Source organism: Cervus elaphus, chromosome 21 (assembly GCF_910594005.1).
Source record: "Cervus elaphus chromosome 21, mCerEla1.1, whole genome shotgun sequence".
Classification (NCBI taxonomy): Eukaryota; Metazoa; Chordata; class Mammalia; order Artiodactyla; family Cervidae; genus Cervus; species Cervus elaphus.
Window position 1 is genome coordinate 10,892,066 of NC_057835.1, and position 26,892 is coordinate 10,918,957.

At 49.0% G+C, this 26,892-nt stretch overlaps 1 protein-coding gene across 2 annotated transcripts in view; it reads right to left on the reverse strand.

The window, feature by feature from the left end:
* Positions 1-6,840: 6,840 nt before the first annotated feature.
* The window catches only part of KHDRBS3 (KH RNA binding domain containing, signal transduction associated 3), a 156,567-nt gene continuing 136,515 nt past the window's right edge, over positions 6,841-26,892 (reverse strand). The window contains exons 8-11 of one of the 2 annotated variants that reach the window (XR_006336416.1): positions 17,658-17,716; positions 15,706-15,855; positions 14,249-14,304; positions 6,841-7,124 (exon numbers count right to left, since the gene is read on the reverse strand). Coding sequence is in view for 1 of the 2 variants with exons in the window: in XM_043880231.1 (XP_043736166.1) it covers positions 15,764-15,855; positions 17,658-17,716 (151 nt within the window). In the remaining variant the exon portion in view is untranslated. Of the gene's footprint in view, positions 7,125-14,248; positions 14,305-15,236; positions 15,856-17,657; positions 17,717-26,892 lie in introns of those variants that run through there. The other variant, XM_043880231.1, reaches the window with a different exon arrangement.

Below are 26,892 nucleotides of genomic sequence, written 5' to 3' on the forward strand. Positions count from 1 at the left end.
GGGGCCCAGAGCAGCCCTCAGCCCAGAAAGTGTCATGAGATGAAGTCCCTCCTTCCTGGATCTTGGTCTGACCCTCTTTTCATCATTCTGGGCTGACTGTGACCTGCTGACCCCTCTTTCCTACCTTTTTGGCTGCATTTAGCACAATTCTGATAAAACTGAGCAAACCAATTTAGTCAGCGAACGGCCTCAAAGGGGCCTCAGCAGAGAAAGCGGGGAGGTCCGGGGGACCACTCAGCCCTCTCCCCACTCACTGCTTTTCTCGAAGCTTCTCCCTCAAGGTCGAGTTTTCATCTTGGAGGCAGGGGGAGGCTGAGCCCCGCCGCCCCTCCCGGTGCCCGTCAGCCTCCCCCCAGCATGGCCCATCTCTTCTGTGAAGCATCTATTTACAAAGCAGGTCACAAGCAGCGAGCGCCGCCGCCTAAAAATAGAAAGTCATTACGGAGCCGACAAGTGCCCGCGGGGTCCTGCGATCCCCAGGAGCTGGCGGCGCTCCGTGCCGTCCTCCTCTCCCCTCTGTGCTCCTCCAGCCCCTCCCCGCCCAGCACCGCCAGCGCCTGTGGGACCTGCTGTCCCTTGGATTCTTTCTAGAACCCCCGCGAGGCCAGTACTCTGGCCCATTTGTCCCTGGAGGGACCCAAGGCTTCGAGGGCCAGTGGGTGGTGGAGCTGAGAGAGGCCGCGGGTCGGTCTCGGGCGGTTTGTCCATCACACCACGAGTACCACGTACACTGGCATCAAAAGAGACCCCGGGAAGTGTCGCCCCGGTCTGCCCTCCCCATCCTGGGAAGCCCACCTGGAGGCTGAGATGGGGACCCTGATGTGCCTCTTGCTTGGATTACCACCCCCTCCCCGGGCCCCCAGACCACCCCCACCTTAGCCCCACCCCCTAATGTATGGAGAGCGCGTGCCTGGGCTGGGTGGAGCCCTTCGGCCCTGGATCAAGAGGCCAACTCTCCAGGACAGAAGCGGGTGGTCTCAGGTGCCTCTTGAGAAGGAAAGGAGACAGGAGCCTTGGGCATCAGCAAGGGCGAAGAGGGGCCTGAGGCCCCCAGCTCCTGCCTCCCTGGAGGCCCTGGGCAGCACAGCCAAGTAGGGAAGGGAGCACGTGCCTGGTTGAGAGAAGCCCCCGAGTATCAGGCTGGCTGGACATGGGGAGGCTCCTGGACGGGAGGGTCAGCTTTCTGCATTAGGGCTCCAGCTCAGGTGAGGGCTTCCCAGGTGGCTCAGTGGCGAAGAATCTGCCTGCCAATGCAGGAGATGTGGGTTCTATCCCTGGGTCAGGAAGATCCCCTGGGGGAGGAAATGGCAACCTACTCCAGTGTTCTGCCTGGGAGATCTCATGGACCCAGGAGCCTGGTGGGCTACAGTCCACGGGGTCACAGAGTCAGACACGACTGAGCACTATGGAATCACACAGGAGGGGGCATTTTTCCTGTCACTTGTGGACCGCGTGGCAGGGCCCCTCCTTTCTCACCTGCAGGGGCTGCTATAGCTGACGGGAGGTGGAGGACGCCACTGACAGTCTCCTGGGCTGGGGTCCATCTGCTTGGGGGTCCCTTCTCCCTGACCCACCAGGAACCTGGATGAGGCACTGCTCCCTTAGAGTCCTGGCCCTGTTGAGCTCACAGTGACTCTGGAGACAGACTTAAGGAGTACGCTTTGCTAAAGGATGCAACTCTCCTGTTGTAACCCAGTGAGAGGACTGTTTTTTCCAGCTAATTTGATTCCCTCGTACCACACAGTGGAGGGTATGGGACAAAATCTTACTGCTCCTGCCATGGACATCAGATGCAAACAGCAAATGCCTGCAGTGGGCCAGGTGGGAGGTAATAGGGAATGATGTGGACTGGGGCAAACTAGTGCCCTGGCTCCACGCCCCTGCAGACCCGGGGCACACAGAAGGCAGGCTGGGGTTGTAGGTCCTCTGCTTATCATGCAGTCAGAAATCTAGATAATTGTGTAGAGTTATTTCTCAACAGATGACAATAAGCTGAAACAGTGTCTGGGACAAAGGAAGCGTGTTGTTGGCAAGGCAGAAGCAGAGAAAATACGCACAGTGCTTGACATTTAATGTGAAAGTTTTTCTGAGTCATCTGCAACTTGACCTTAATTACTCCATATAATAGATGTGTGGGGAAAATATCTAGGGAAGTAAATATTCTGTGATATGGCTGCACCGTTTGGTCTAAGATGAAGTTATGTGAGGTATGCTTTTGAACTGTGGTGCTGGGGAAGACTCTTGAGAGTCCCTTGGACAGCAGGATCAAACCAGTCAATCCTGAAGGAAATCAACCCTGAATATTCATTGGAAGGACTGATGCTGAAGCTGAAGCACCAATACTTTGGCCACCTGATGCAAAGAGCCTGCTCATTGGAAAAGACCCTGATGCTGGGCAAGATTAAGGGCAGGGGGAGAAGGGGGTGACAGAGGATGAGATGGTTGCATGGCATCGCTGACTCAATGGACATGAGTTTGAGCCAGCTCCAGGAGATAGTGATGGACAGGGGAGCCCGGTGTACTGCAGTTCATGGGGTCTCAGAGTTGGACACGACTGCGCAACTGAACAATAATGATAAGCCAGAGGAGGAGCAGCTCGCCTGGATTAAGTCTGTGCAGTCTTAGCAGGAGTGACAAGCCATGTGTTGTCATTATGAACACCGTGTGTGGTTTCCCTTATGGAGCTTGAATCCCTGTCGGTCCAAGAATCCAGGTGGAGAGGCCCACGTAGGGCCTGAGCTCCTGGGACTTTCTCGGACTTGGAGCTTCCCTTACAGCTGCAGACAGCGGCCGCCACGGGGGCCTGAGGTGGTGCTGGACTCAGCCACCCAGGTGCACTTGTCCTTCACGTCCCTCTTTGGAAGGTTTAGGATCTTGCCTTTGCATCGGCTTTTGACATCTTGGGAAATCATGAATTTCCCACCCAGAAAGGGAAGCGGATCCAATCCTGTCTGCACCATTTTGTTATAATTCACTTTGGGTGTTGACACTGATTTCCCCACGACAGCTGTAGGCGGACTCCCTGGGGATCTGGCCTTGGGAGGGGGTTGAGCACAGCGTAGCACTTTGTTTAGGGATTTGGTCCTGCGTCTTGTTAGGCGGGAACACCACATGAGGCTAGACTAGCGATCTGAGGGCGCGCTGGTGTTTAGAAACCGTGTGTGATCTCCCAGCCCACCTGCGGGTGGGCGTGTCATACCCCAGATCCTGTCCCCCTCTGCAATGCAGGGGCTCCATCAGCCCACGGCCCCACCGGTCAGGACCCCACAGGGGTGGTGGAGATGGAGAATCCCCATCTCAGCGCTGAAGGAACCGAGGCTCGGAGCTCTCTCACATCACCCAGCTGATGGGGGGTTGAGGAACTGGCAAGTGTGGGCCTGGCTCTGACGCAGCAGCCAGGGCTTAGGGGTGACAGGATGTCAGGGGTTAATGTGCCAGCCACTGGGCGGGGCGCCTCTGGAAGCCAGTGGTCTGAGGCTGGGACCAATGGGTTAAGAGTCGCCGGGTGGGGCAGCTCCCGTCTGGTTAGACGGGTTGAGGCTGGCCCAGCCAGCAGCCCACATCCTGGAGGGGAGGAGGCCAGGGCCTCTGGGTGGAGCCGGCTGCAGGGAGATGGAGGGGCAGAGGGCAGCGGAGGCCGAGCCCGCCTCGGGGCCGCGAGCATAAAGGGGAGCTTGGGACTCCCACCCGGGGGGCTGCAGAGGACCAGGCAGCTGGGGGCCCTGGGGGCGGCTGCTGGGGTGAGTGTGGGCATGAGGGGATGGGGCGAGTCCCCATCCTGCCCTCAGGAGCTCACTGCCATGGAGATGAAGGCTGAGGGTCTTCAGGCCGGCGGAACTGGGGGAGGGGGTGGTGTGCACAGTCTCCATGGGACGCACTTCTGCACGTCCGTGGAGTTCACGGCTAACACAGGGAGCGCAGCACATGCCAGCCTCCTTCTGACGATTCCCTTGAGGGAGGCAGCACCCCTGTCTATGGGGGGGAGACTGAGGCACAGAGGCGTCGGGGAGCTCGCCCAGGGCCCGGCCTCCCGGAGCTGACTACCCTGAGTAGTCACCCCCAAGCTATCCCGGGGCTGCTGGGGCGGACCACCGGAAGGAGGAAGTGACTATGTGACTTCTGAACGCAGGGTAGCATCTGTGGCCACCTTGCTCAGGGACTCTTCCTCCTGGGCTGCTGGCCCCGGGGGAGGCTGGCCGCTCTGATGTGAGGGCCCCCTGGCAGCCGGTGGAGGGGCCTGTGGACAGGGTAGGAGCCTCCCACCTGCAGCCCCGTGAGTGAGTCGGTGAGTGTGTTCCCCAGCCTTGAGGAACCACAACTCCTGCTGATGGTTTGCACCCTCGTGAGAGACTCTGAGCTAGAAAGAGCCCCAGGCTCCCCACTGTCAGGATACACGTGGCGTGTGTCTGTTCTCTTAAGCTGCTAAGTCCTGGGGCGGTCGGTTACGCCGCAGTGGATGACTGGAGCACCCAGGTATCAGCTGCCGTGGGTGCGCTGTGCTGGGTCACCTCCCGGAGCCCAAATGAGGGACCACCTGGATGAACAGCCTCGAGGGGGAGGGCAGAGCAAGGACAACGGCCATCTGGGACAGGCTGCCCGGGAAGGTGCGTCTAAAGGCAGCTAGGTGGGCGGCCTGGGGAGGGGCTCTAGAAGTCACCCCGGAGGAGGAACACAGACACGGAGCCCTTAGCTTCTGCACAGAAGCATCTTTTTGCCAGAGTTTTCCATCAGGCAACACAAAAGCATGAGGGCCAGGTCACTGTGAGATTTCTATCCCACGGAGCCAGGACCCTCTGCAAGCAGAAAGCAGAACTACTCCAGCGTGGTGGCCGTGATGTTGACAACTTCACGAAGGCATCCCTTCAAAAAGCCAGCTCTAAGGGTTGAATACAGTTAAGTATGCACGGAAAAAGCCATCAGTGGTTATTTTTAAAACCACAGGAAGTCGCTCAGAGCCTTTAAAAATCAAACACTAGAATGGCTCTCAGCCTGCCACGCTTGGAAGCTGCCAAGAAGACAGATGCGTCAAGGAGGCACCCTAGCTGAGATGGACCAAAACCAGCTTAGCTGGAGAAAAGCCGAGTTTCAAATCTAAAGACTTTAGTCCAGTTGTTTCCTGCTGACACCGCCCTCTCACACGTCCTCCCCAGCCCGAGGAGGAGCTACATTCAGAGAGCCTGTGCCAGGGGTCTGGCTCGGGGCTGAGCTGGGGAACGGTCACCTTGGGGGAAGCGGGTCCTGCAGGGCCCGAGAAGGCTGTGACTCCAGAGCAGCAGACGAGGCTGGGGTCTGCGCCCACTTCACGTCCAGCCCGTGGCCCGGCTGCCTGAGCGTGTCTCACGTGTGGCCAGTCCTCAAGGCCTGCACGCGGGCCTCCCTCTGACCTCCACTGCGGGCTTGCTGACAGGCCCCCACGTGGCCCCACAACCGCCTCTTCTCAACATGGTTGCCACTGATCCTGCTAAAATACAGGGATCACATTCCTCTCCTCCCCTGAGGGCTCTCGGCAGCCCTCCAGGCCCAGCCCCTGCCCCTCGTCTGTCCCCCCCACATCAGCTCTGCCTCCATGGGGTGCCTGCGGCCCCTGTGAGGGCCTCAGGGCAGCTCATCACTGACTCTTCTAGGTCCCGACAGAGACGTCCTTATACTCCTTACGGCCCAGCCAAGTCCCACCCCTCCCGCCTCTGTGCTGTCCCCCCTGCTCTGTTCCTCCTGGCGTCCTCCAGTTTGCTCTGACGGTCTGGCTCCTCCCGCTGGGATGGGAGAGGCAGGAGGCCCCTGGTCTGACCTGTGCTCTCATCCACAGGGCCATGCCCAGCAAGTAGGAGATTCTCCGCCAATGTGTGTGCGGGGAATTCAGTGCCCAGGCAGCGGAGAGGAGGCCGCGGTTAAGGCAGCAGGAGTGGGATCAGGAGAAGGGGACAGGAGGTGAGCTGCAGAGTTCCAGTGTCTGGGATTCCATTTGCAGCTTCATGACTGTGTCACTGACTCAGAAGAGGCTGCAGGCCAAATGGGAGGCAAAGTGTGGGAACACACGCCAATCCGGCTCAGGTCCTGACGTTTCTCCTTGTTTAGAATTAATTCCACACAGACGGGTGCAGAGATTCTGCTTTGATGGGCACCGGCGCCCTGGGATGCAGGTAGTATTCCTTGTGCTTCTGAGATGAAGAAACGCGTACGTGACAGACGCAGAACTGCGAACTTGAGGAGCAGAAGAGCACGTCTTTAGGATGCATGGAGAGCACCAGGAAAAACGAAGTTTTTTTCCTATCAGAAGTTGTTCTGTGCTCCCAACACACGATGCTCCCAACACCATACCCCGTAAACAGTGAATGCCTCAAGGAGAGGTGTCTTTGAGTTAAGACAGTGACAGTTTAACAACGCACAGGATCGTATTCGAAATTCCAAGTCTAGGAAGCCTGTTGTGTGAGCTTCTAACAGAAGGAATGAAACCCATCCTCGGGGGTTGAGGGGTAGCGGGGGAGTTACTGAATTAAAATCACAGAGTACCAGAGAATGATGAAAAGACAAGGAACTGAATACTACTGTCCCTGGGGTGATGACCCTTCTGCTTCATGACAGATCACGGAGGCATGAAAGCTGCGTTTCCATCCTGGCAGTGCCACCCTGCTTCCTGCAGAAGCCTTTTTATAATTAACCTTTCATGTGGCAGAATGCTTTTGGCATAACATATTCGTATTTATTGGTCCATAACTGAGAGGGAGAAATCATTTTCAAATCTGAAATTTGTGCTGAGTCTTGACTTCCTGCAGTGAGGTGCAGCCACATATGGTTCTCAAGTGTGCAGAATTCAGAGCTGGGCTGAAATAACAAGTCTTTGTTTTTCTAGGCTTATATTAAAGTAGAAGCGATTGAAATGGGCAGCCTTTATTAAGTAATACACAAATCATTTGTTTTCTGTTAGGGGACAAAGATTGATTTTCTTTCCCTTTTTTTAACAGACTTTTCAAATCAGAAAGCATACCATTTTATAAAACATTTCATGAAACACAAAACTGTGCAAAAAAAAGATGATTTTCAAGTTCTCAAGTGAATTCATTTACTGACTAGGCACGTTGGTGAGTTGACTATTCTTAAGCAGTCCATAATTGGAAGGAAAGTTCCTGAAAGAGAGGAAAATGAAATATATTTGTATACATCAAGAGACAAATATTTATACTCTGGTGGCAATGCAGGATTTAGGCAGAGGAAGCAGGCGAGCTGAAATTTAATAGAAATGAGAATACTTACATAAAACAAGGAAAAATAGAATTATAGAAATTAAGGACCTAAAATCTTCGTGTTCAGTAGGCAGATGAATGATTTAAACAGTATGATGATCATCAAAATGCCATCCGTCATGACATTTATGGGTCTGCTTTCAGATGGCCAGGCTTTTTTCCACATGGAACTTTCAATATTAAAATGTGCGGTGACTTCCCATGGATACACACTTGTCATCTGAAACTCAGCTTTCAGATATATTTTAATTAATATTATTAACACCAAATAATACATTTGGATGTGTTAACTACAACAAAATTGTTGTTCAAAACCCAGCCGGCAATCAGAAGGGAACAGGACCGATCCAATCACAGTGGAGACGCGGCCGTGGCCTCGCTTACTCCCCACAGCTCCGGCCACAGACGCCCGCCCTGGGGGCCGTCCCCCTGTTCCCTGCGACCTGGCCTGCCCACCCTCCTGTTCCCCGCCATGGCTGCCACGCCTCGTATTCCAGCAACTGCTTACGTGCCCCAGACCCGTGAGGGCTCTCCCTGCCTCCCAAACCTGCGGCAGCCCGTCACCTCTGACACGTGCTCCTCCTTCGTCTGCTTCAAGATTTCAGCTTATCTTTCAAACCCTTTGGTTTCTCTCCTCCTCCTCTGTGGAGCCTTTCCCTCCTCGTCCTTCCTCGACCAGCACACGTGACCTAGGTCCCTGCACCCCCTTGGCCTTCACCTCGCCTGCCAGGACCACACGCGGGGCCCATGTTCTGTGGGACGAACCAGGCTGTTTACTTTAAAAAGGGAAACAGCTAATATGCCTGTGTGCCCAGTCCTGTCCAACTCTTTGCGACCCCATGGACTGTAGCCCGCCAGGCTCCTCTGTCCATGGGCTTTCCCAGGCTAGAATACTGGAGTGGGTTGCCATTTCCTATTCCAGGGGATCTTCTCGACCCAGGGATCAAACCCATGTCTCCTGCGTTGGCAGGTGGATTTTTCACCACTGCACCCCCAGGGAAGCCAGAGTGGTAACTGGCATTGCTTAATCAATGCACATGTCCTCAATGGCTTGATGGCTGTGCTCTCCTTATATGTGACAGACTTGCTTCTGACTCGAGGACTTCCTGGGGGTGCAGGACCACCCACACATCAATCAGCAGATCAGAATCAGGGGTTCACCTTCGGGTGCTGTCAGCCAGTACTCAGAGTGAAGAGGAAAAAGGGTTTTGGGGGGTAGAAGGAGGCAGGAGAAGCTCTTGAGGAACTGGCAAGTTCTGGACAGCCAGCGAAGAAGGGAGGAAGCGGGGAGCTGGGCAAAGGCAGGGTGGACAGAGGGCCAGCTGGGGCCCGGTTTCCACAGAGAGGCCGTGGGCCCCTCCAGAGCAGAGGTGGCCCCTTCCCCGGGTGCATCCAGGGCTGGTGCAGGGCCTGAGGCGGGCTGGCCTCAGGCTCAAGTCCGCCCATGAAAGGAGGTCCCAGGAGTGAGAGGAGACCGACAGGAGCCTGAGGAAGCGTGATCCATCACCGTCTTTACCGTGGATCCTCAGCAATCGCTGCAAGACGCAGCCGAGTGCCCAGAGCTGGCCTCGCTCATTCCCACAGGATCCAGCCCCACCACGTGCATGGGGGAACAACAACTGTGAACCCACTTTGCGGAGAGGAGTTTGCTGTGTGTAGGCACTAACAGCTGTATATTGTAATGGACGGAATAACACTGAGGGTTCAAATTTCCTTCAGAAAAGCATATTAAGATACACGATTACCTCTATGGGGAGCAATATAGTAATAACTATAGGAAAATGTAATGACTCAATAAATCTATTTTAGAAACTTATTCTACAGATGTGTACGAACGTGCACAAGCAGAGAGATGAAAGGCTACACTCTCTAGCACGGTCTCCAATGAGTGCAAAACACTGGAAGCAACCGACTTGTCTGTCAGCAGTTGTTTAAATTATGATGCATTCATATAAATATTATTCAGCCAATAAAAAGAAAAGCATACCTTTATAATTTAAAATGATAGAAAAATGAACTCAAAGGTATACTCTAAAGTGAAACAAGGGAGGTAGACAACAGTGTACTGTTCTGTATGTAAAAACAGTAATAATCTGTGCAGAAACAAAGCATATGATTTTTTATCTCTAAAAAACATACAAAAAACCAAGACCAAGAGCTGCTTCTGGGTGTTTCAGGGCAGGGGTGGGAATTAAGACTAACTTTTCATTGTACTCTTTCCCCAAAGTTTTAGATTTTGTACCAAGCACATGTATCACCTACTAAATAAAGGGCATGTTTTTGTTTTCCAACTTCACCTTCCCGATGGAAGAAGCCAGTGGTTACAGAAGTAAACGATCTCACTCCCACTGACAAACTAACAGTGAGGGGTGCTCAGGGTCAGTACTTTAAAATTACAGAGCCATTTGCTCACTGACTCATTTAGTCATCGGCCCCTCCATAAGCACTGTCACGCCAGGGAGCGGGCTGGGGTCTGGATGCAAAGTCAAATGAGACGTGGTTCCAGGTGGTGCTGGTGAGAAAGACAAACACATGCCGAGTGAGCGGAGACCAGCCCTGCCCTCGCGAGGCGTCTGCTCACTTACTCCACCCCCTCGACCGAGAGCCTGTTAGGCGCTAAGACTGTGTCAGGGAGCGGACATGGGCAGGTGAGGAAGGGCATGGATCTTGCTGTGGAGGTCAGGTGAGGTTTTACATACGTGTATATGTGAATGACAACATTTAGCAACCTGGCAAATTCTCTTTCGACGGAAGAATGACGCTAACTTGACCCGATGAGGCAGATAAAGTCCTAAGGCACAGTCCTGCACTCAGAGACACGATGCCCCCTGGCTCATTTCAGTCACCAGGTAAATGCAGCTGCTTGGAGACATGGCGCCCGCGCTGAGGGTGTCCGCGCCCAGGGTGGGGGCGGGGGCTCGAGAGGGAAGGACCCCGCGCTGCAGGCTAAGAGCTCCCAGGGCCCTCCGGGGGATTCTGCACCCACGGCACAGGGGGAGACCCTGGGTCAAGGAAGACTTCCGGGGTGGGGAGGCGTGTCAGTCTCCCCCCAAAGCTGGACAGACCGGTGTGGGCCGGTTGTACCGAGAGCTGGGGAGAGGGGTGAGGACAAGTGATCTGGGGCAGAGAATGGCTCGGGTCTCACAGCACCCTGAAGGTATGCGCCCGCGAGGCTGGAGCAGACAGCAGAGGGAGGCAGGCGGCACCCGTGCTGGGAGCCACGGAAGGACTCCCACCAAGACAAGGAGAACAGTGACAGCAGGACAACTAGGTCTGCAGAGTAAGAATCCCATCCAGAGTCAGTTCCAATTAGGCAGGATGAGGGGAGGATGCAAGTCAGACTTTAAAATGTTCTACAACCTTGCTCAAAGATGGAAACAGAATCAAGCATAAGATTTTGCTATTTTAGATATAATGATGGATTTTTTTCCCTTTCTATTCCTACAATGTCAATACCACTCAATACAATTAGTACATCACTATAAATAGTAGATGGGCTTCTAGTGGTAAAGAACCCGCCTGCCAATTCAGGTTAGATGTAAGAGATGTGGGTTCAATCCCTGGGTCTGAAAGATCCCCTGGAGGAGGACATGGCCACCCACTCCAGTACTCTTGCCTAGAGAATCCCATGGACAGAGAAGCCTGGAGGGCTAGTCCATGGGGTTGCACAGAGTCAGATATGACTGAACTGACCTAGCATAAATAGATATGATTTGCATACAGAATAACAAACTACTATTTATATTTATCACATATAACCTATAGAGTAGCTTAACTTATTAATTAGATTTTTGACTACATTGTAGTTTTTTCTCTAAATCATCAGAGTCACTGTCTAGTTTTAAGTTAGACTGCCTGAATTGTAATTCAATTTATGTGAGTGATTTTTTTCTTCCTGTTTTGGGTCTCTGCTAACTACACCCAACCATTCCTAATACTGCCTGTCAGGAGTCACACTGATCACACTGACAATATCACTCTTTGGTATTCACTGACTTGCTAAACGCTCAAACTGCCAAACACCGTGCTAGGAGATAGAACAAGAGGATGAAAACACGAGGCCCTGCTTTTAAGGCTCTCACCATCTGGCTATCAGGTCAATAACCAGTGCAAAGAGGTCTGTACACAGTTCCTGTTGGAACAGAGACTGAAAAAGGCACCATCTCTGCCTGGGGTGTGCAGCAGGGCAAGTTCTAGGGTGAAGAGAGATTACATTTCAACATGGACTGTCACGTTTACACTTCTTAGCAGGACCTGCGAGATCCTTCATTATGTGTCCCTTGTCTACACAGACAAAATCATCTCTTGGTTTTTCTAATAATCCAACATAACTGAAGTTTCCTAGATAACTGTGCTTTCTTAAAATCCAAATATTTGCATAAAGTAGTAAACAAGAGCAAATACCTAGGTTTGTGTCAGGCAGGATTCCAATCTTCACAGCAAACAGGTAGGCATCACTATTGTGCCCATTTTACAGATGGGGAAGCTGAAGCTTAGACTGAAGTTCAGAGAGGTTAAGTCACAAAGCTGGTGGATGACAGAGCTGGGTGAGACTGCTTCCAAGAAGACCTTCCCTATGTGGTCATCTTCTACTGGGTCCTGAACCCCCTGCTGGCACCCTCTGCCTCCACCACCCCACCTGGGGAGACAGAGCGCACGTCTCTCCCATGCGCTATACCTGCCTCAGCCCTGCTAGCATCTTCACTGCCCGTCTCCCTGGCAGATGGCTGTGTCCATCACCGCTGCGTCTCCACTGTCTGCAGCGCAGCAGCTGCTCAGCCAATGTGTCTGCATGAACACCAACACTGATTCAACTTGGAATACCCTGAACAAAGGAAGATTCAGAACCTAAACACAGCCAGAGAATTCCTTCCTCCGGGAAGGAATCTGGGGCAGGGGGAGAGTTCTCAGTCACAGGGTCTGCCAGCACGCAGTGTGGTGGGGCTACGTCTAGGAATGCAAGGTAAGATAGAAGCCAGCCCCTGTCCTCAAGGAGCCTTCAGCATAGAGGGAGTGAGTGCCAGCCCAGAGAGTGGACAGCTTACAGCACAGCTGGGAGCGGAGACCCTGGATTATAGTGGATGCTCCGCAACTGACTGCAGCCGCCGGCTGGGAGCCTACCCAGGGATCGATCGCCTGAGGCCCGAGCATCTTCCTCGGTAAAATGGAGAGGACAGTCACCTTTTTACTGCTGTGAGGATTCCATGAAAGTGATTAAGCACAGGTTACAAGTTGGTTGGCAACTTGTAACCAATCTAAGTCACACGTGATCAATACTAAAATGAGGAAGTGTAAAAGCATGCTTTTTCAGAGAGCACGGCGGGCTGTGGTTGAACTGGTGAAGACATCGTGGAAGGATGGGCAGGCACGGCTTCCAGACGCAAAGGCCCAGAGACGGGAAGTGCTGGTGGGTCAGGCCACCACCTCCATCCGTGCTGAACTATACTATACTTGACAGTAAGGTCCACGTCCTACAGACCTCAGGGCTCCTGGTGCCTCACGTGTGTCTGGCGGAGAACTCAGTAAACGAACCCTGAGCGGGGAGGCTACAGGGATGACTTGGGAAGGAGGCGGTGTGCACGGACGGACAGGACAGAACCAGGCTGCAGTCTACAGGTCCTGGCTGTTGAGACAGGGAGGAATGAGGCTCAGCAGAGCATTTGCTGAGTGAGGGAAGCCCTCGAAAGCCAAGTAGAACCATCCAAGAGCATGCTGGTGGCTCCTGACCTTCCTGCATCACAACCCCTTTCTACAGTCCAGTGGATCTATGGTTCCTTTAAGAAAATGAAAATGAACCTAAAATTGAACAATTTCTATGAACAAGCTCTGAAGACTGTCCATTGATTTACCCCTCCAGGAATCTGTCCATAATTTCTGATTAAAGAAGCCTACACTTACTATTCAAGATGCCAATTCCTAAAAACACCACCAACTTAACAAAAACTTACTAAAGAAAATAGTGGAAAAATCTCAATGTAACATCATAAATTGAAAAAATGTTTTATTCACATTCCCTTTCTGTACAAGAAAAGAGGCACCAAACCAAACAAAAGAGAACCCCAAACACTTATTTTGATTTATGAGAGTGAAGAGAACTATTTTCTTCCTAAGACTAATTGGCTAATTTTGGTGATTAAAAAGAAAAAAAAGCGCTCCTATTCACCATGTATATGAAACGTGTATTCGACTTCAATAATGAAACCCTACATTATGGTATCACCTGCCAGCCTTCACAACACTCTGAACACCACCTTGCTTAACGCTCAGAACAACTGCAGGAGACGAGAAATGTCCCCATTGTGCTGACAGCTGAAGCCAGACCATGTCACTTGGCGACGGGCAGGGCTCACACACTCTCTTACAAGTCAGATTCTCTGGGATGTCAGGGCCCATGCAGCATTCCTGACAGTTCAGGAAAAAACAAGAATAACTGAAAAGTGAGACCAGATTAATGGTCTCAGATTAATGATATCTTTCTTTCACGATCCCTATTGTTAGAATTTTATGAAACAATTTTATCAAATACTTTGCAATATTTATCTTCTTAAAAGCAAAACTTTGTTTTGCAAAACTCAAAGTAGAAAAGGACACACACGCGAAAATCATACTTTCACAAGCCTACGGTAATTATTGTCCAAAATTTCCAGCACATCTGTGTCGTATTATGAATATATACAGAGAGAATATATACAGTCTTTAATAAAAAAAGGGGGGATCACAGTATCAATAGGTTTGGGAAACTGCTTTTTTTCCACTTGAAACTGAAAATTTTTTTCGTCCAACGACCAGCCAGTTACACTTTCACTGAGGAGGGAGCGGAGTTACTTACACACTGCGGCGGCCGAGCCTCCTAGCTCAGGCCTGACTGGGTCTGACTGGCTTACATTCCGGAAGTTAATTTGCCACTGTCACCATGTCACTAGTTGGTAGTGGAAGAAGTGCGTGGAAGGGCATGAGACCATATTCGTCCTCCAAGCACATCAAAGAACCGGAACAAGGACACTCACCTGTGTCCGCTGGACCAACGCCGCCTTCCTTTCACTTTCCAAGATGGCTGACATTCCTAACAAAAGAAAAGACCTTTTTACTCAAAGAGAAGGCAGTCCCTCAGGAAATAAAAATTAAACATTTTACACAATCTACAGTTTTAAAAAAAAAAACTTAGGCCAAATGATTAAAGAAAAACTTTATTAAATATTTGTCAGTTTTAAGAAGTGCCCTCAATTACTAACCAAATAATGTATTACAAACAACTAGTTATGAGGTTTTACATTTGTTTAACAGGGTATAATTGGCCCCAATTAAACTGACTAAACTAAGACTTTTTAGATTACTAAAACAAATTAAACTTTTTAAAATGAGAATTTAGGTGATCTTAAAACCTTTCTAAAATGGATAATGAAACTTGCTAAGTTGTAACCTTCCTGGTTTTATTAGTTATATTAAGATAAATTAAGTGAGATTAAAATCTTATTTGATTTATTTACCTTTGAAAATGAAGACCGTTTAAGGGTTACACATCCTCAGCCTTGTCGAGTGCGACCTCAATTAGTCAAGTCAGAAAGTCTTTAAAAGCTTTGTGCTTATTGCTTCCAGCATGGAGCGAGGTGTTCATTAAGGTACCAAAATTCTCATAAAAAATCCAAAGTTGCACTAGTGAAAAAACGCTCAACAAGATGAAAACTGATCACATCTTTTTCAGAAAATCAGTAGTTATTTTAAAACCAGTTTTTAAACAAGATTAGGTTTTGCGTAGTTTTAACGTGCCATTCAAGCAGCTGGACACCATTTGGACTCTTTAAACAGCATTTAAATCTACGGTGAGTATATAATGGTACATTTAGTTTTATACCATGTTTTAAATAAATTGTACAATGTTTAGTGTGACCCTTTTTTGACAAGCATTGTTAAATGAATCTTTTCCCTGTTTACAACTATTTATGAAGGCCTTTTTAAATAAGAGAGACATGAAACTGTTAGCTCACACACACAAAATTTCTTTCAAAAGTTTATTTAGTATCAAGCAAGAGGAGACTTTGCTTAACACTACAGAACATTTCAAGACTTGAGTTACAAAAGAATACCACATTATTTGCACTTGTAATTGGCTTCCCTTTTTACGCATGTTGGCAAGAGAAAAAAAATAGCATATGGCCAAAAGATAAAATAACTAAATTTCTATGGAAACCTTTAAAATGAAAGGTGAGGCTTATGTTAAAAGGATGGATTAACATATTTAGTAAACCTATCTTTTTTGTTTAACACTAGTTAATCAAAGTTATTTTTTTTTCCTTTTGATTACCTATTTTTCATATACAGACTGGAAATAACAAAATTTTACAAGTATTTTTTTTTTTTTTTCTGCCCAGGTTGATGTTTCAACAAAGTAGTTTTAAATTCCATCCATTCAGATTTTAAGCATTTTGATTTATTTAAAAAGGGATTGTTCATAGAAAAAAATTACTTTGAACAGTATACAGGACTGGTGGAGACTGGCTATGTCACAACAGCAGACAGCACAATCAGTATCTGCCGTACGGCTGGTCCCTGTAGACGCCCTTCGCGGTCCTCGCCGAGGAGGCCTTGTGTCTCGAGTTAGTCCATTCCTCTTGCCCTAAAGCCAGTCAGACGAATCACAGTTAGATCAACGCCAGAGAGCCCATGGCTTCATTTTTCAGAATCTAACTTAGCCCTGAACCCATGGTAGATGTCATACTGAAGATGTAAATCCCCAAGGTACTAAAAAATCTGAGAGAATTCACTTTAAAACAATTACAGACACAATGGAAGATGTTCATCTCACTAGCGAAACCTACCAGCCTGGGAAGACATGATCCTTATATCTTAAATTACAGCCAAGTTTGCAAGAACTTCCTTTTGGTCACTCATCTAATAAAAGTCCACACACTCCAACAGCAAATTGAGCTGCCTCTTGCTAAACGTGCAGACATCTATGCATGGGAAAAGGGTCACTTGGGATTTCTTCTTCAAAGACAAAGAAAACACAGATAAAAATCTGTGAAGGCAAAAGGAGAAGAAAACTGGAGTGCAAAATGGCAATGGGCAGTTTGGGGAATATGGCTTTGTTCTTCACGGGTCCCTCATATAAAGAAGGAAGGAGAGCTGTACTGGGTAGAGATTTATGCTTCCAAAACATTTCCTGGATAGGAAATAATCTCATGGCATAACATCAAATTGCACGCATCCTCATACTAACTCCACACGGAACGAGGGATTTCCAACAGAGGGCCCTGGTTCACCCCAGCTCAGGGCTGTCAGTGAATCACTTGAAGGTCTTTGACAACAAATAGTTAACATTTATGCTGCAGCACACAGCGATTTAAAAGCCATGTGTCCACAGAGACCAATTTTAAAAAGCTGTGAGGAAAAATGCTTAAAATGACCTCTTCTTTGATACAAACATGCAATCAACGTCATTCCCTCAAGCTAACTTGCATCAATTTAAGTAGACAGCATTCAACAAACCAAGCTATGTCTCTTAAGTGTTTGTTACGAATAACGACAAAAAAAAATCCAAGGTGCGGTCATCAAGGCTTGGGGCAGGTGATATAACAAAATGCACTTCAAAAGGAACACTGGAAAATGGTTTTTCAGTTATGTTCAGAGAAATGTCATAACATCCATTAACGAGAATCCTGACTCACTTGTGCTGGGCACGAGGCACTCATCAGCGCTTTGCAGCTGACTGAAGCTTCGTGCTCTCTGATCTCTGCGCCCGCAGCAAAGGAGGTTCTCAGTATCATTAAGTTGCTGCAGCCAATTCTTTTAATTAAACCTGTCGTCCTTCTGCATACTGAGACTCTGGACGTGGATTCCCCAGCACCTCGGGCAGCTCCCACTGGACTCAGTGGGGTTTCAGTGTCTCCCTGTAAGCCTGAGACAGCCATCCATCTCCTCCCTGTCCCAGTGCTTCTGTAACCTTTAACGAATGACTCCCACTGTAATGTTTTTAGAGGAACTGAGATTGGGAATAAATTAAAACATAAAGATGGGGGTGGTGGAATCACCACGACAGCAATTGAGAACTGTAGTCTCAACTGCTTCATTTTTCTTTACTGTCAAGAAGCAAAGACACTTCAGAGAGACTCATTCTATCAAGTGTCTGCAGTTTGGCAAACTATTCAAGGAAGTGAGAAAACCAGCACATTGCAATCAACCCAGACAGAAAATCTAGGTTCAGAATCTGAATGCCTGCAATTTTATGCAAGTCTTTAGTCCCCTTTAAATATTAAGTTTAAACCTTAGAGAGCTTCTGAAAATAGATGGATAAGCACAGATGAACTGAGAGGCAGCTGTGGTCTGAAATTCTGTCTGTATGAATCTCCCCACAGTTAAGTGCTTTAAGGTGTTTCTGTGACCTTTCTACTTGTGGTTCCACTCCAGCCGTTTACTCACCGTAGGAATCATAAGCTTCTTCACTGAGTCCATGTCCATAATCATAGTAATCAGCACCACTGCATGAAACAAAGCGCACAAGCAGGGAGAGACAAAAACACAGTTAGGACAAACCGACTTGGCTGTGAGTTTAAACCACACTTGATGAAGTATCTGAAACTTAAAGATAACTGCTAAAGGCAGGGCTAAAAGCTGAACAGAGTTCCCATGGAGAAGAGCGATCTTGTTAGGAGCATCACGGCCCCTCCTGTGGTCGCTGACCTGAATTCACAGCAAACGTGTCTGACACTGAACCAGAGCGCTGACAGCGCCTGAGGAGGACGCGGTCTCTCCTGGGCGGAATTGTGGTCTGAGAGGGCACGCGTATGCAGCGGACCCAGGCTGGGCTCGTGCCAGGGGTCGGGGTGGGGGGATGTATGTGCAGGGGGAAGGGCGGCCACGGCTTCTTTCCCACCGACACCGGGCTCACGAAGGCACAGCCCTACGGAGCAGACGCCGCGATGCTGGGCGGGCCCCAGGCACTGGGCTTTACAGGAAAGCAACACAGCTGTGGGGCGACATGTTTCACCTCCCCAGCACCACCCCGTCACCATCAGGAGCGGCCGCTCAGCAGAGGCTGTGGATGGTGGGTGGGAACGGCCCCTGGGTCCAGTCACCCGCCCTGGCCGAGCCTGTGGGGACAGAGGCACACGCACTGCCGTCCTGTATTCTGACGCGTGACGTCCCTGAGACCTGGGAGGGAGGGATCTGTCACCATGGCCATTCTGTAGATGATGCAAAACAGGCCACTTACACACACAACATGTGTGAACTAGGCGTAACCTTTACAGGAACCAATCTGGGGAAATCTGGATGACGGGACTATGGCCCACACAATCAGCTTCTCACACTACTCTGGGTGTCTGAGGAAGGGCTTCCACCCACTCTCCCTGGCTTCCCCTTTCCCAGTCCTCTTAATTTTGTAGGGAAACAATCACCCTGAATTTGTTATCTTGGATTGTCCTGGAATAAACATTCTCATTATTCCAACTTGATGCAATCAAGCAAAGAAGTTCTAATCAGAATGGAAAACGATCCAGCTGAGCTGCTTAGCACCGGAGGAAGCACGGAGTGAATAATAAAGCCCACTCTGGGCCGTGCCCTGTGCCAGCCCTGAGACCCCCGGGCAGTCGCCATCTCCCCTGGAGGTGACAGAGCTGTCCTGTCCATTTTACAGGTAAGGATGCTATAGAGAACAGCTGGGGCGCCAGCCTAACATCCCACAGACAGCAGGCAGGGGGCACATCCAGTTAGGTCCACACCTGGTTCTCCTCCTATGTTTCACTTCTCAAGCCCAGGTGAATGTGACCGGAGATGAACCATCAACTCCTTGGATGACAGCACAGGACGGCGAGCCCTGTGAGAAGGGATGGGGATGGGAGCTACGGGCTTGTCTCACGCCTGTGGGGACGGGTCTTCACCTCTGCCCTCCTCTGCCAGAATGGTTCCTCTTGTCCTTTGCTCCCAAGCACCTCCTACCCAGTCGTTAGCCCAAATGCCACTTGTAGAAGCTGTAACTCAAAAAGGTTACGCTGCCTGTCCAAGGTCACACTACTTCCAAATGGAAGAACAGGTGCAAAGCTAAATGCACCCTTACTCCACAGTCCGAGCTCTCTGTCCACGGGCACGTGTCCTGAGGGACGGCATGCTGTCTCAGGCGTCAGGGTCTGCAGGAAACCCAATGCCAGTGGATCATGGTGAACTGTAACCGTCTCAGTTCCCTCTGGTCTCCAATGCCTCCTCTCCCTTTCTGTAGTCCTAGTTTTCTATCCTAGTATTACATACATTTATGGCAGGAAGAGAAGAGGGACTAGCTGAGTGAGGAACAGAGAGATATTCATATTCAAGAAGGAAAAAATTTAGCAAAAACAAGCAACAACAGCAAAATATGGCCTCCATACTCTTAAAGTTTAACAGTTTTAAATATGAGAACTGCTATTAAACAATACTTTCCTCATCTTATAGATAGAAATTCAGAAGGGAAACTTTCGATAAAATGCTACTGTCAAACAAGGGTCAAGACATCTGGGTCTAAACCCGGGCCTCCCAGCACGGACAGTCTTGGGGCAGTTGTCCACCCACCTGCTGAGTCTGAGTGCCCCTCTGCCTGCCAAATCCCACCACACTAGATGTCTCCCAGACCCTGGGAAGCCCTAACGGTCTCAGTGCCTCACGTAGAGCATCTGGACACAGCAGTCAACATACTTTCTCATTTTGTTGAAAATAAATTGGCTACTGCCTCTTAGAAACTCAGCACTAAATTAAGTGAACCTCAGTCTTCTTTCCAAAGGTCAGAAGTTACATCATAATGGCTCCTTAGACAAAGTGGTAATGTTCTTCAAAATCGCATCTTGGCTGCTCAGAAAACAATGAGTGACTTCTTCATAAAACTGAAAAGAGTCCCCTTTACTGAGACAGGTCCACCGTCAGTGACAGGTACTGAGATCAGTAAACAGGAGAAAAGCAACTGCCGTCTGACTAAACAAAGTCCCCTTGATTAAATGCAGTGAGCAGTAATGAGCATCGGGGTGGACTGGAAATCCACCTGGAAGTGCTCTCACATAGACCAGCATAAAAAAAAAAAAAAAAAAATCAGGGTGACGAATGTTTCCCAATGAACGGCAGGATAAAAGGAAACATAATTTGGTCGGGCGATGGTTTGGTGATAAGACAATCTTTAGTTTTGACAACTGAAAACTTTAAACTGACATTTTTTATCATTTCACTCAGTTTCTGATTATTTATTTCAAGACTGTCATCAAGCCAAGAAGCTGGGAGCAGCTGAGCCCCATTCTCATACCTGTCAGTTCCATCTGAATTGCTTTTGCAGCATTTCATTTCGTGCACCTCCAATGTCTATTAACCCAAGATGTGTCCTATTTCCCAAGGATAAACTAAAAACCCAACATAAGGCAAAGGAAGAAGACTCTAAAAATTTCTTCATTTATGAATACAACTTACAGTATTAATAATAAGCAAGAAAACACGGTAGGTTGACTATCCCTTTTCTCCATCAGAAGGGGTCAATAAAAGTCTTCCCTTCAAGCGGTCCAGAGTAAGCGCCTCTCCCGGCACCAACGCCGTGTCTCCCAGTCCTACTCTCTGTCCTCCATGTTCTACCCTGCATCAGGGGTAGAAGGAAGTCCAAAGGCTCAGTGTAATTCCTGGCCTTCCCGGAGGTTCTCGATCCATCAACTAGAGTCAAGAAACAGGCCCAGCACTGGGAGGAAACACAGGGGTCACGGAGCAAACGGTAGCACTGGGACCAAGCCCACGTGCCCCCAGGTTACAGACATGTGTTCAAAAGGAGGCCAAAAATGAGCTCCCAGATCACCCTGTCTCCGCAAACGGGACTAAGAAGGAACTCGTGACATGAATCTGTCTGGTGTCTACATCTTCAAGCCTTTACATGAATTTTGATGGAAAAGTCGCTGGGACTCATCTCATCAGGCCCTTGGCTGGTCATGTGCAGCTCAAGGAACTCTGGATCACTAGTTACTCTTTGTCTCCAGTACTTGTAAAGCTCTGCCCATCCCCTTCTGTCCCCATCTCCATCCCAATTCTATCTGTGCCCTCCAGAAGTCATGGCTCATCACACATCCTCCACCTCCTCTTTAGACATTCCCTTACCTTCTTCCTCAGCGAAAGCTCGGTTCTCCTCTAACGACACACCTCTCCCTCAGGAGCCCTCTCCTCTCCTCTATCCCGCATGGCCCATGTGCCACTAGGACAACAGGAAGGTGAGTATGCTCTTAACAACCGCCCCCACCATTGCCACTTGTAGCCCATTACGCTCCACTGCTCTGCACAAACACCCAGCTTTCAATCTCTCAATGGCATCGCTGTCCTAAGTCCTGGTGTTTTCTGTATGCAGGCAGATACTCCTTCAAACACGTTGGTCTGCTGACTCTCTGGACCACTCTTTCCACTGATCTTGCCTCTAGTCTCCTTTTGCCATCAGCTCCCAGGTCACACCTTAGTTCCTGTCACATCAATAAACCCTTCTACCCGCCTTGCGTCAGCTTCATGCACTCCATCCTCTGACCATGGCTTCCCCTCTCCAGCTTCACTCCTGTCCTCTAGTAACATGCTGACCCTCCTTTGCAGCATGTTGCAATCGTCCCACTACTGTTGTTACATTTTCATCCCTCGTCAAGGGAACCAGTGAACTTTAACCTGCTGGATTCGGTGGTCAGTTCTCAGGTCTGCTTTGTGACTGGGCAGGAGATGTGACACAGCTGGTCACACATAGTGGACGCCCCGAGGGGATGCAGCCTGGTTCCCACGGAGGCACACTCTGGTCCAACGAAACAGCAGGGCAGTACAACAGGAGCAGAGGGACCCAGGGAGGCAGAGCGGGTCATGCAGACCAGGGAGAGGCTTGGTTTCTGGTTTTTATCCTGAGTAAGATGGCTCCAGGGAGAAACGTCCCCATAATGAAGTTCGCCATTACCTGAGATGGGGAAGATGGAGGAAGAAAGAGCTCTGGGCGGGGAGCTGTCAGGAGTCTGGCCTGGGACAGGCTAAGTTGCATAGGCCTCTTGGACCTCCCAGAGCAGTTGGAAAGAGAAATCGAGAGGCTGGGGGAGTGGTCTGAACTGGAGACATAAGTCTGCAGTCCTCGTCGTGTGAAAGGTACTCAAAACCCAGAGACGGCACGTGCTCCCTCCGGGGATACATGAAAGCAGACAGAGCTCGGACTGTGGAGTAAAGGTGCACTGGTTCTGAGCCTGTTTTCCATTAGGAAGTACTGTGATCTTCAACAGGAAGCATAATCTTTTTGAGGGGCAGCTTCTACAAGTGTCTGAAACACAAGAGGTGCTCAACAGAAGCACTGGCAGGAATGAATGAATGGCACGTGCCGCTCAGGGTGAGGGCCACAGCGGTGTCCTCTGACAGGGCGACAGCGGGGCCACGACGCAGTGAGCTCAGGCACAGAGTCTCTCTCACTGGCTGGACACTTCCTCTGAACCGAATAAAGAGCGGTGATCAGCTTTGACCGTATTGTTATAACGAAGCTTGCCAAGCCTCATTTCAGATGTAACAATTACTTTGTCAAACAAAAAGATTTTAAATGTTAATGTAGGTCTGTCAGAGAATCAGAGACACAAGGTTTGCCATTTACAGTGATCCTCCACCTCTAGTGTGAAAAGCTTCTCAAACTGACCTCACTGTAAAGTGCAAGAACTTACTTGTACTTGACCGATCAAAGGCAAGAAGTCGGCCTTGAGAAGTCACGCGGTCCGTCCGCTGGGCTTCAGGTTAAATTGTCTTAATCATCCCAGAGAAAGATTCCCTCTCCACTTTCAAAGACTTCCAGAAATACAGTCTGACTAACCTGTCACAGTAACAGCCTTGAAGAGGCCTGACAGAAAGTTCCATGTTAACCTTCCTCTCTCACGAGACTCTCAGAATCCTTTCTCTCTGGCTCTTCTTCCCACAGAGCTCGAGAGCACCTCCTCCTGTGACAGTACGCTCAGGAAGCGGATCACACAGGGCAGGAAGGAAGGAAGCACATGGCTCAGGGGTTACTGGCAAACCTAACTTAAAAGACCTATGTCAACTACTATGGCTTCCCAGGTGGCACAGCGGTACAGCGGTAAAGAACCCACCTGCTAACAACAGGAGATGCAAGATACATGGTTTTGGTCCCTGGGTTGGGAAGATCCCCTGGAGGAGGCAATGGCAACCCACTCCAGTGATCTTGCCTGGAGAATTCCATGGACAGAGGAGCCTGGCAGAGCTACAGTCCATGGAGTCGCCAAGTCAGACACGACTGAGTGACTGAGTGCATGCATGCACACGCACGTGTGCACACACACGTTGACTGCTAGGATCAGGCACAGGGTACTGGGCAGAGACACGCAAACAAGATCTAACACTGACGACAGACACTATCAAACAGCATCTATCATACATTATCAAATGCCGATAAGGAGCCATGCGTTCTGCACAAATTTTCTCTCATATTTAAAACAAACTCGCAATCTGGCATTATCTCTATTTTATAAATTTAGGTTAAAAACAACATTTTCCCACCATGTAAGAGACAGATTCTCACTTGTTATGCTCTCTCTTGATAAAAGTGCTCTTGGTAGGAATTTCTGAAGTTCAGATGTCACTTGTTTCCAGCATCTGTTCCACAGATATTTCTGGAATACCTACTATGTGCTGGGCACCAGGATGCAACAGTAAACAGGTTCCAGAATTTGTGATAAAACATGTCTGGTCTAGTGTGCAAGGCAGACAACTGTAAACAGGCCGGTGGAGGACTGTGATTCCTAGAAGCCCAGAGTTCTGAAGGAACTCAGGGTGGGGTGCCTGGATCAGTTTTGGGGTACCTGGGAGTGCCTCCTGGAAGGAGGAAGGTCTAAACTGACACCTACGAGAAGAGCCAGACAGAAAGGAGGAAGAAAAGCATCTCAAGCAGAACAATACACAGTTTGCCCTGGTGACAGGACAGTGGTGACTCAGACAGAGCGCCTTCTCTAGAGCCGTGTGGCCGCAGTGGGGGCGGGGGTCAGGATGCAAGTCTAGTTCCCCTGGCTCTCAGGGGCCTCTCTCCACCATCTAATCTGATGACCAGTCACCATACTCGCAGCACAGTGGGAGTATGTTTGGGCACTTTTTCAAAAGGCAACACAATTCAGGGAGCCAGAAAGAGACAATGACCTAAGACATCCACGGTCGAAAGAAGAAGCTGGAGAACTTCTTGCCTGGGTGCTGGAATCCATCTCCTGCTTACATGGTGTGTACACCGAAAAACCAGTCACTCAACTGGACGCTTCAGACAGGTGTGAATTTACGCCCTTCACTATAGGTACATAATATTTCAGAAAAAGGAAAACAAATTAAAAAAGCTAACACTCATGTTAAAAGGGAAGGGCCAGTGGGCAGCTACTGCCTATTTGGTGTGCACTCTCCCTGTCCTTCTTAGCAGAAGATGCCTTGTGAGACAGGGTGAAGTGCTAGTGGTAATGTGCCCAGCCATTAACCTCCGTTTCTCGGCCAATTCTACAGGGAGGATACCAATGAGACAGGAGTGAGCTTTAGGGAGTGATGCTTCTGGGGACTTCCTAAGAGCAGGCGGACCCGCCCAGGTGGCAGGGCCTTCCTCCTCTTCTCTCGCCCTGCCTGAAGCCCAGCCTGGCAGCTGGACTGTGACTGCCGCGTGAGAGCAAGTTGAGCCCAAGGGTACAGGGCAAGGGCGAGGAGCACAGGGCAAAGAAAGGGAGCGGCCTGGCTGCTCAGCGACTCCACAGAGTGGTCCCAGTGGTCGGAAGCTGCTAACGTCCGTTCTGATTCGGTGGAATGTGGGGCTAACTCAGAGCTTACCCCAGTCCTACAATACGGTGCAAGCATCCTGACGTGAGGGACGCCGCGTGTCTCTATTTTTCTCTGCTGCAGGGACATCCGCTCCTGCTTATTTCAACAGCACTGTCAGTACTCTTCTCCGTCTGCAGCAGTCCACGCTGCTCCTATCGAAAGTTTCTTAAAGACTGCAGATGGTTCTACGTAATCTTTTAGAAACGACGAATTTTGATTATATTCCAAGAAAAACAAAAGAGTAAAAAGAGAAGAGTTCTGTTCATGAGCGTCTCTTCGGTTCACTGTGCCTCTCTCCTCCTCCCACACACTTGAGGCACGCACGCACAGAGGCCTCAGGACACTTCAGGGAGTGAGTTTCACAGCGACATGCACTGATGCTGGCGCTGCGTGTGTACACCAGGCTAAACCTGCCTTACATGCTCACGGCCACTTGTCAGCAGGCTTCCTGTCTTATGTCATCACTTTGGAAGACAGTACAGAACTAACAGTGAGAACGGGACTGTGCGGGCACGCGCACTGTCAGAACCTAGGCTCCAGCGTTTACTCTGTGTGTGAGCTTGTGTGGGTGTGCCCAGTTGAGTCTGATTCCTTTCGATCCCCTGGACTGTAGCCCGCCAGGATTCTGTGTCCATGGGATTTCCCAGGCGAGAATACTGGAGGGGGTTCTCATTTCTCCCTCAAGGGGATCTTTCTGACCCAGGGATCGAACCCACATCTCCTACCATCATAGGCAGATTCTTTATCACTGAGCCACCAAGATGTAAGCCTGGGCAAGGTTAATTCAATTTCATCTATTAAATAGTTTTTAAAATAAATCTTTCATAAGATTGCTGTGAGGTTCAAAGATAGTGTGTTACATACATAAACTTAGGTCTTATTCAAGGACAGCTGTTATGAGTACTACTGAGGTAGAGGCTCCCTCTGAATGAGCAATATTTTTCCTAGCGTCTTATTGATGTTATACAAGCTATTTCTGCTTATTTGCTAGAGTGAGGAATGAACCTTTAGTGACAACAAATCCAGGAAAAATACCAATAACAACTAATAGTTTCCATCTATTGGAACAGTTCTCTGAAATTTCATAACTTTAAGGAAGGTAAGTGCTATTGGGGTCTTCATTACTTTCTGTAAAGCAATATTTTATTAATAGTTGTCAGTACAGAGGTCTTGAACATTTTGGTTAAAATTATCCCTAAGACTCCTTATACACCACAGGTAGGAATTAATGTACAAGTTCTTTGAAAAACACTTTGGCAGTTTCTTAAAAAGTTAAACATATAATTAATATTTGACCCAACAACTCTACTCCTAAATGTCTAAAGGAAGCTAAAATACAAGTCTGCACAAAGATCTGCACATAAATGTTCAATGCAGCATTATTCATAACGCCAAGAAGTGAAAACAAACCCGGTATCTATCACCTAGTTAATGCATAAACAAAACATGGTAGAATCATAAATGGAAAACCATTCAGTAATAAAAAGGAAAGAAACACTGGTAAAAGCTATAATGTGGATGAACCTCAAAAACATAATGCTACCTTCAGAATACCTGATGTAAGAGGTCATATATTTTGATTATATTTACGTCTTTTTACTTTAGTTGTTCTCAATCTTTCCTCTTTGTTTTACAGCAATTTGTATACATTATACCTTGATGTGTTTATATTCATATTTATCCTGCTGAGGGTTCTTTGACTTTGCAGATCTGTGTGATGGTATTTTTTGTTAATTTTAGAAATGTCTGTCGTCATTTTTTCAAGTACTTCTTCTACCTCACACTTTCTCTCATCTCATTCTGCAATTCTCATAACGTTAGACTGTTTTACAGCATTTTGCAGATTTCATACCCAAAGTTCCTTCTACTC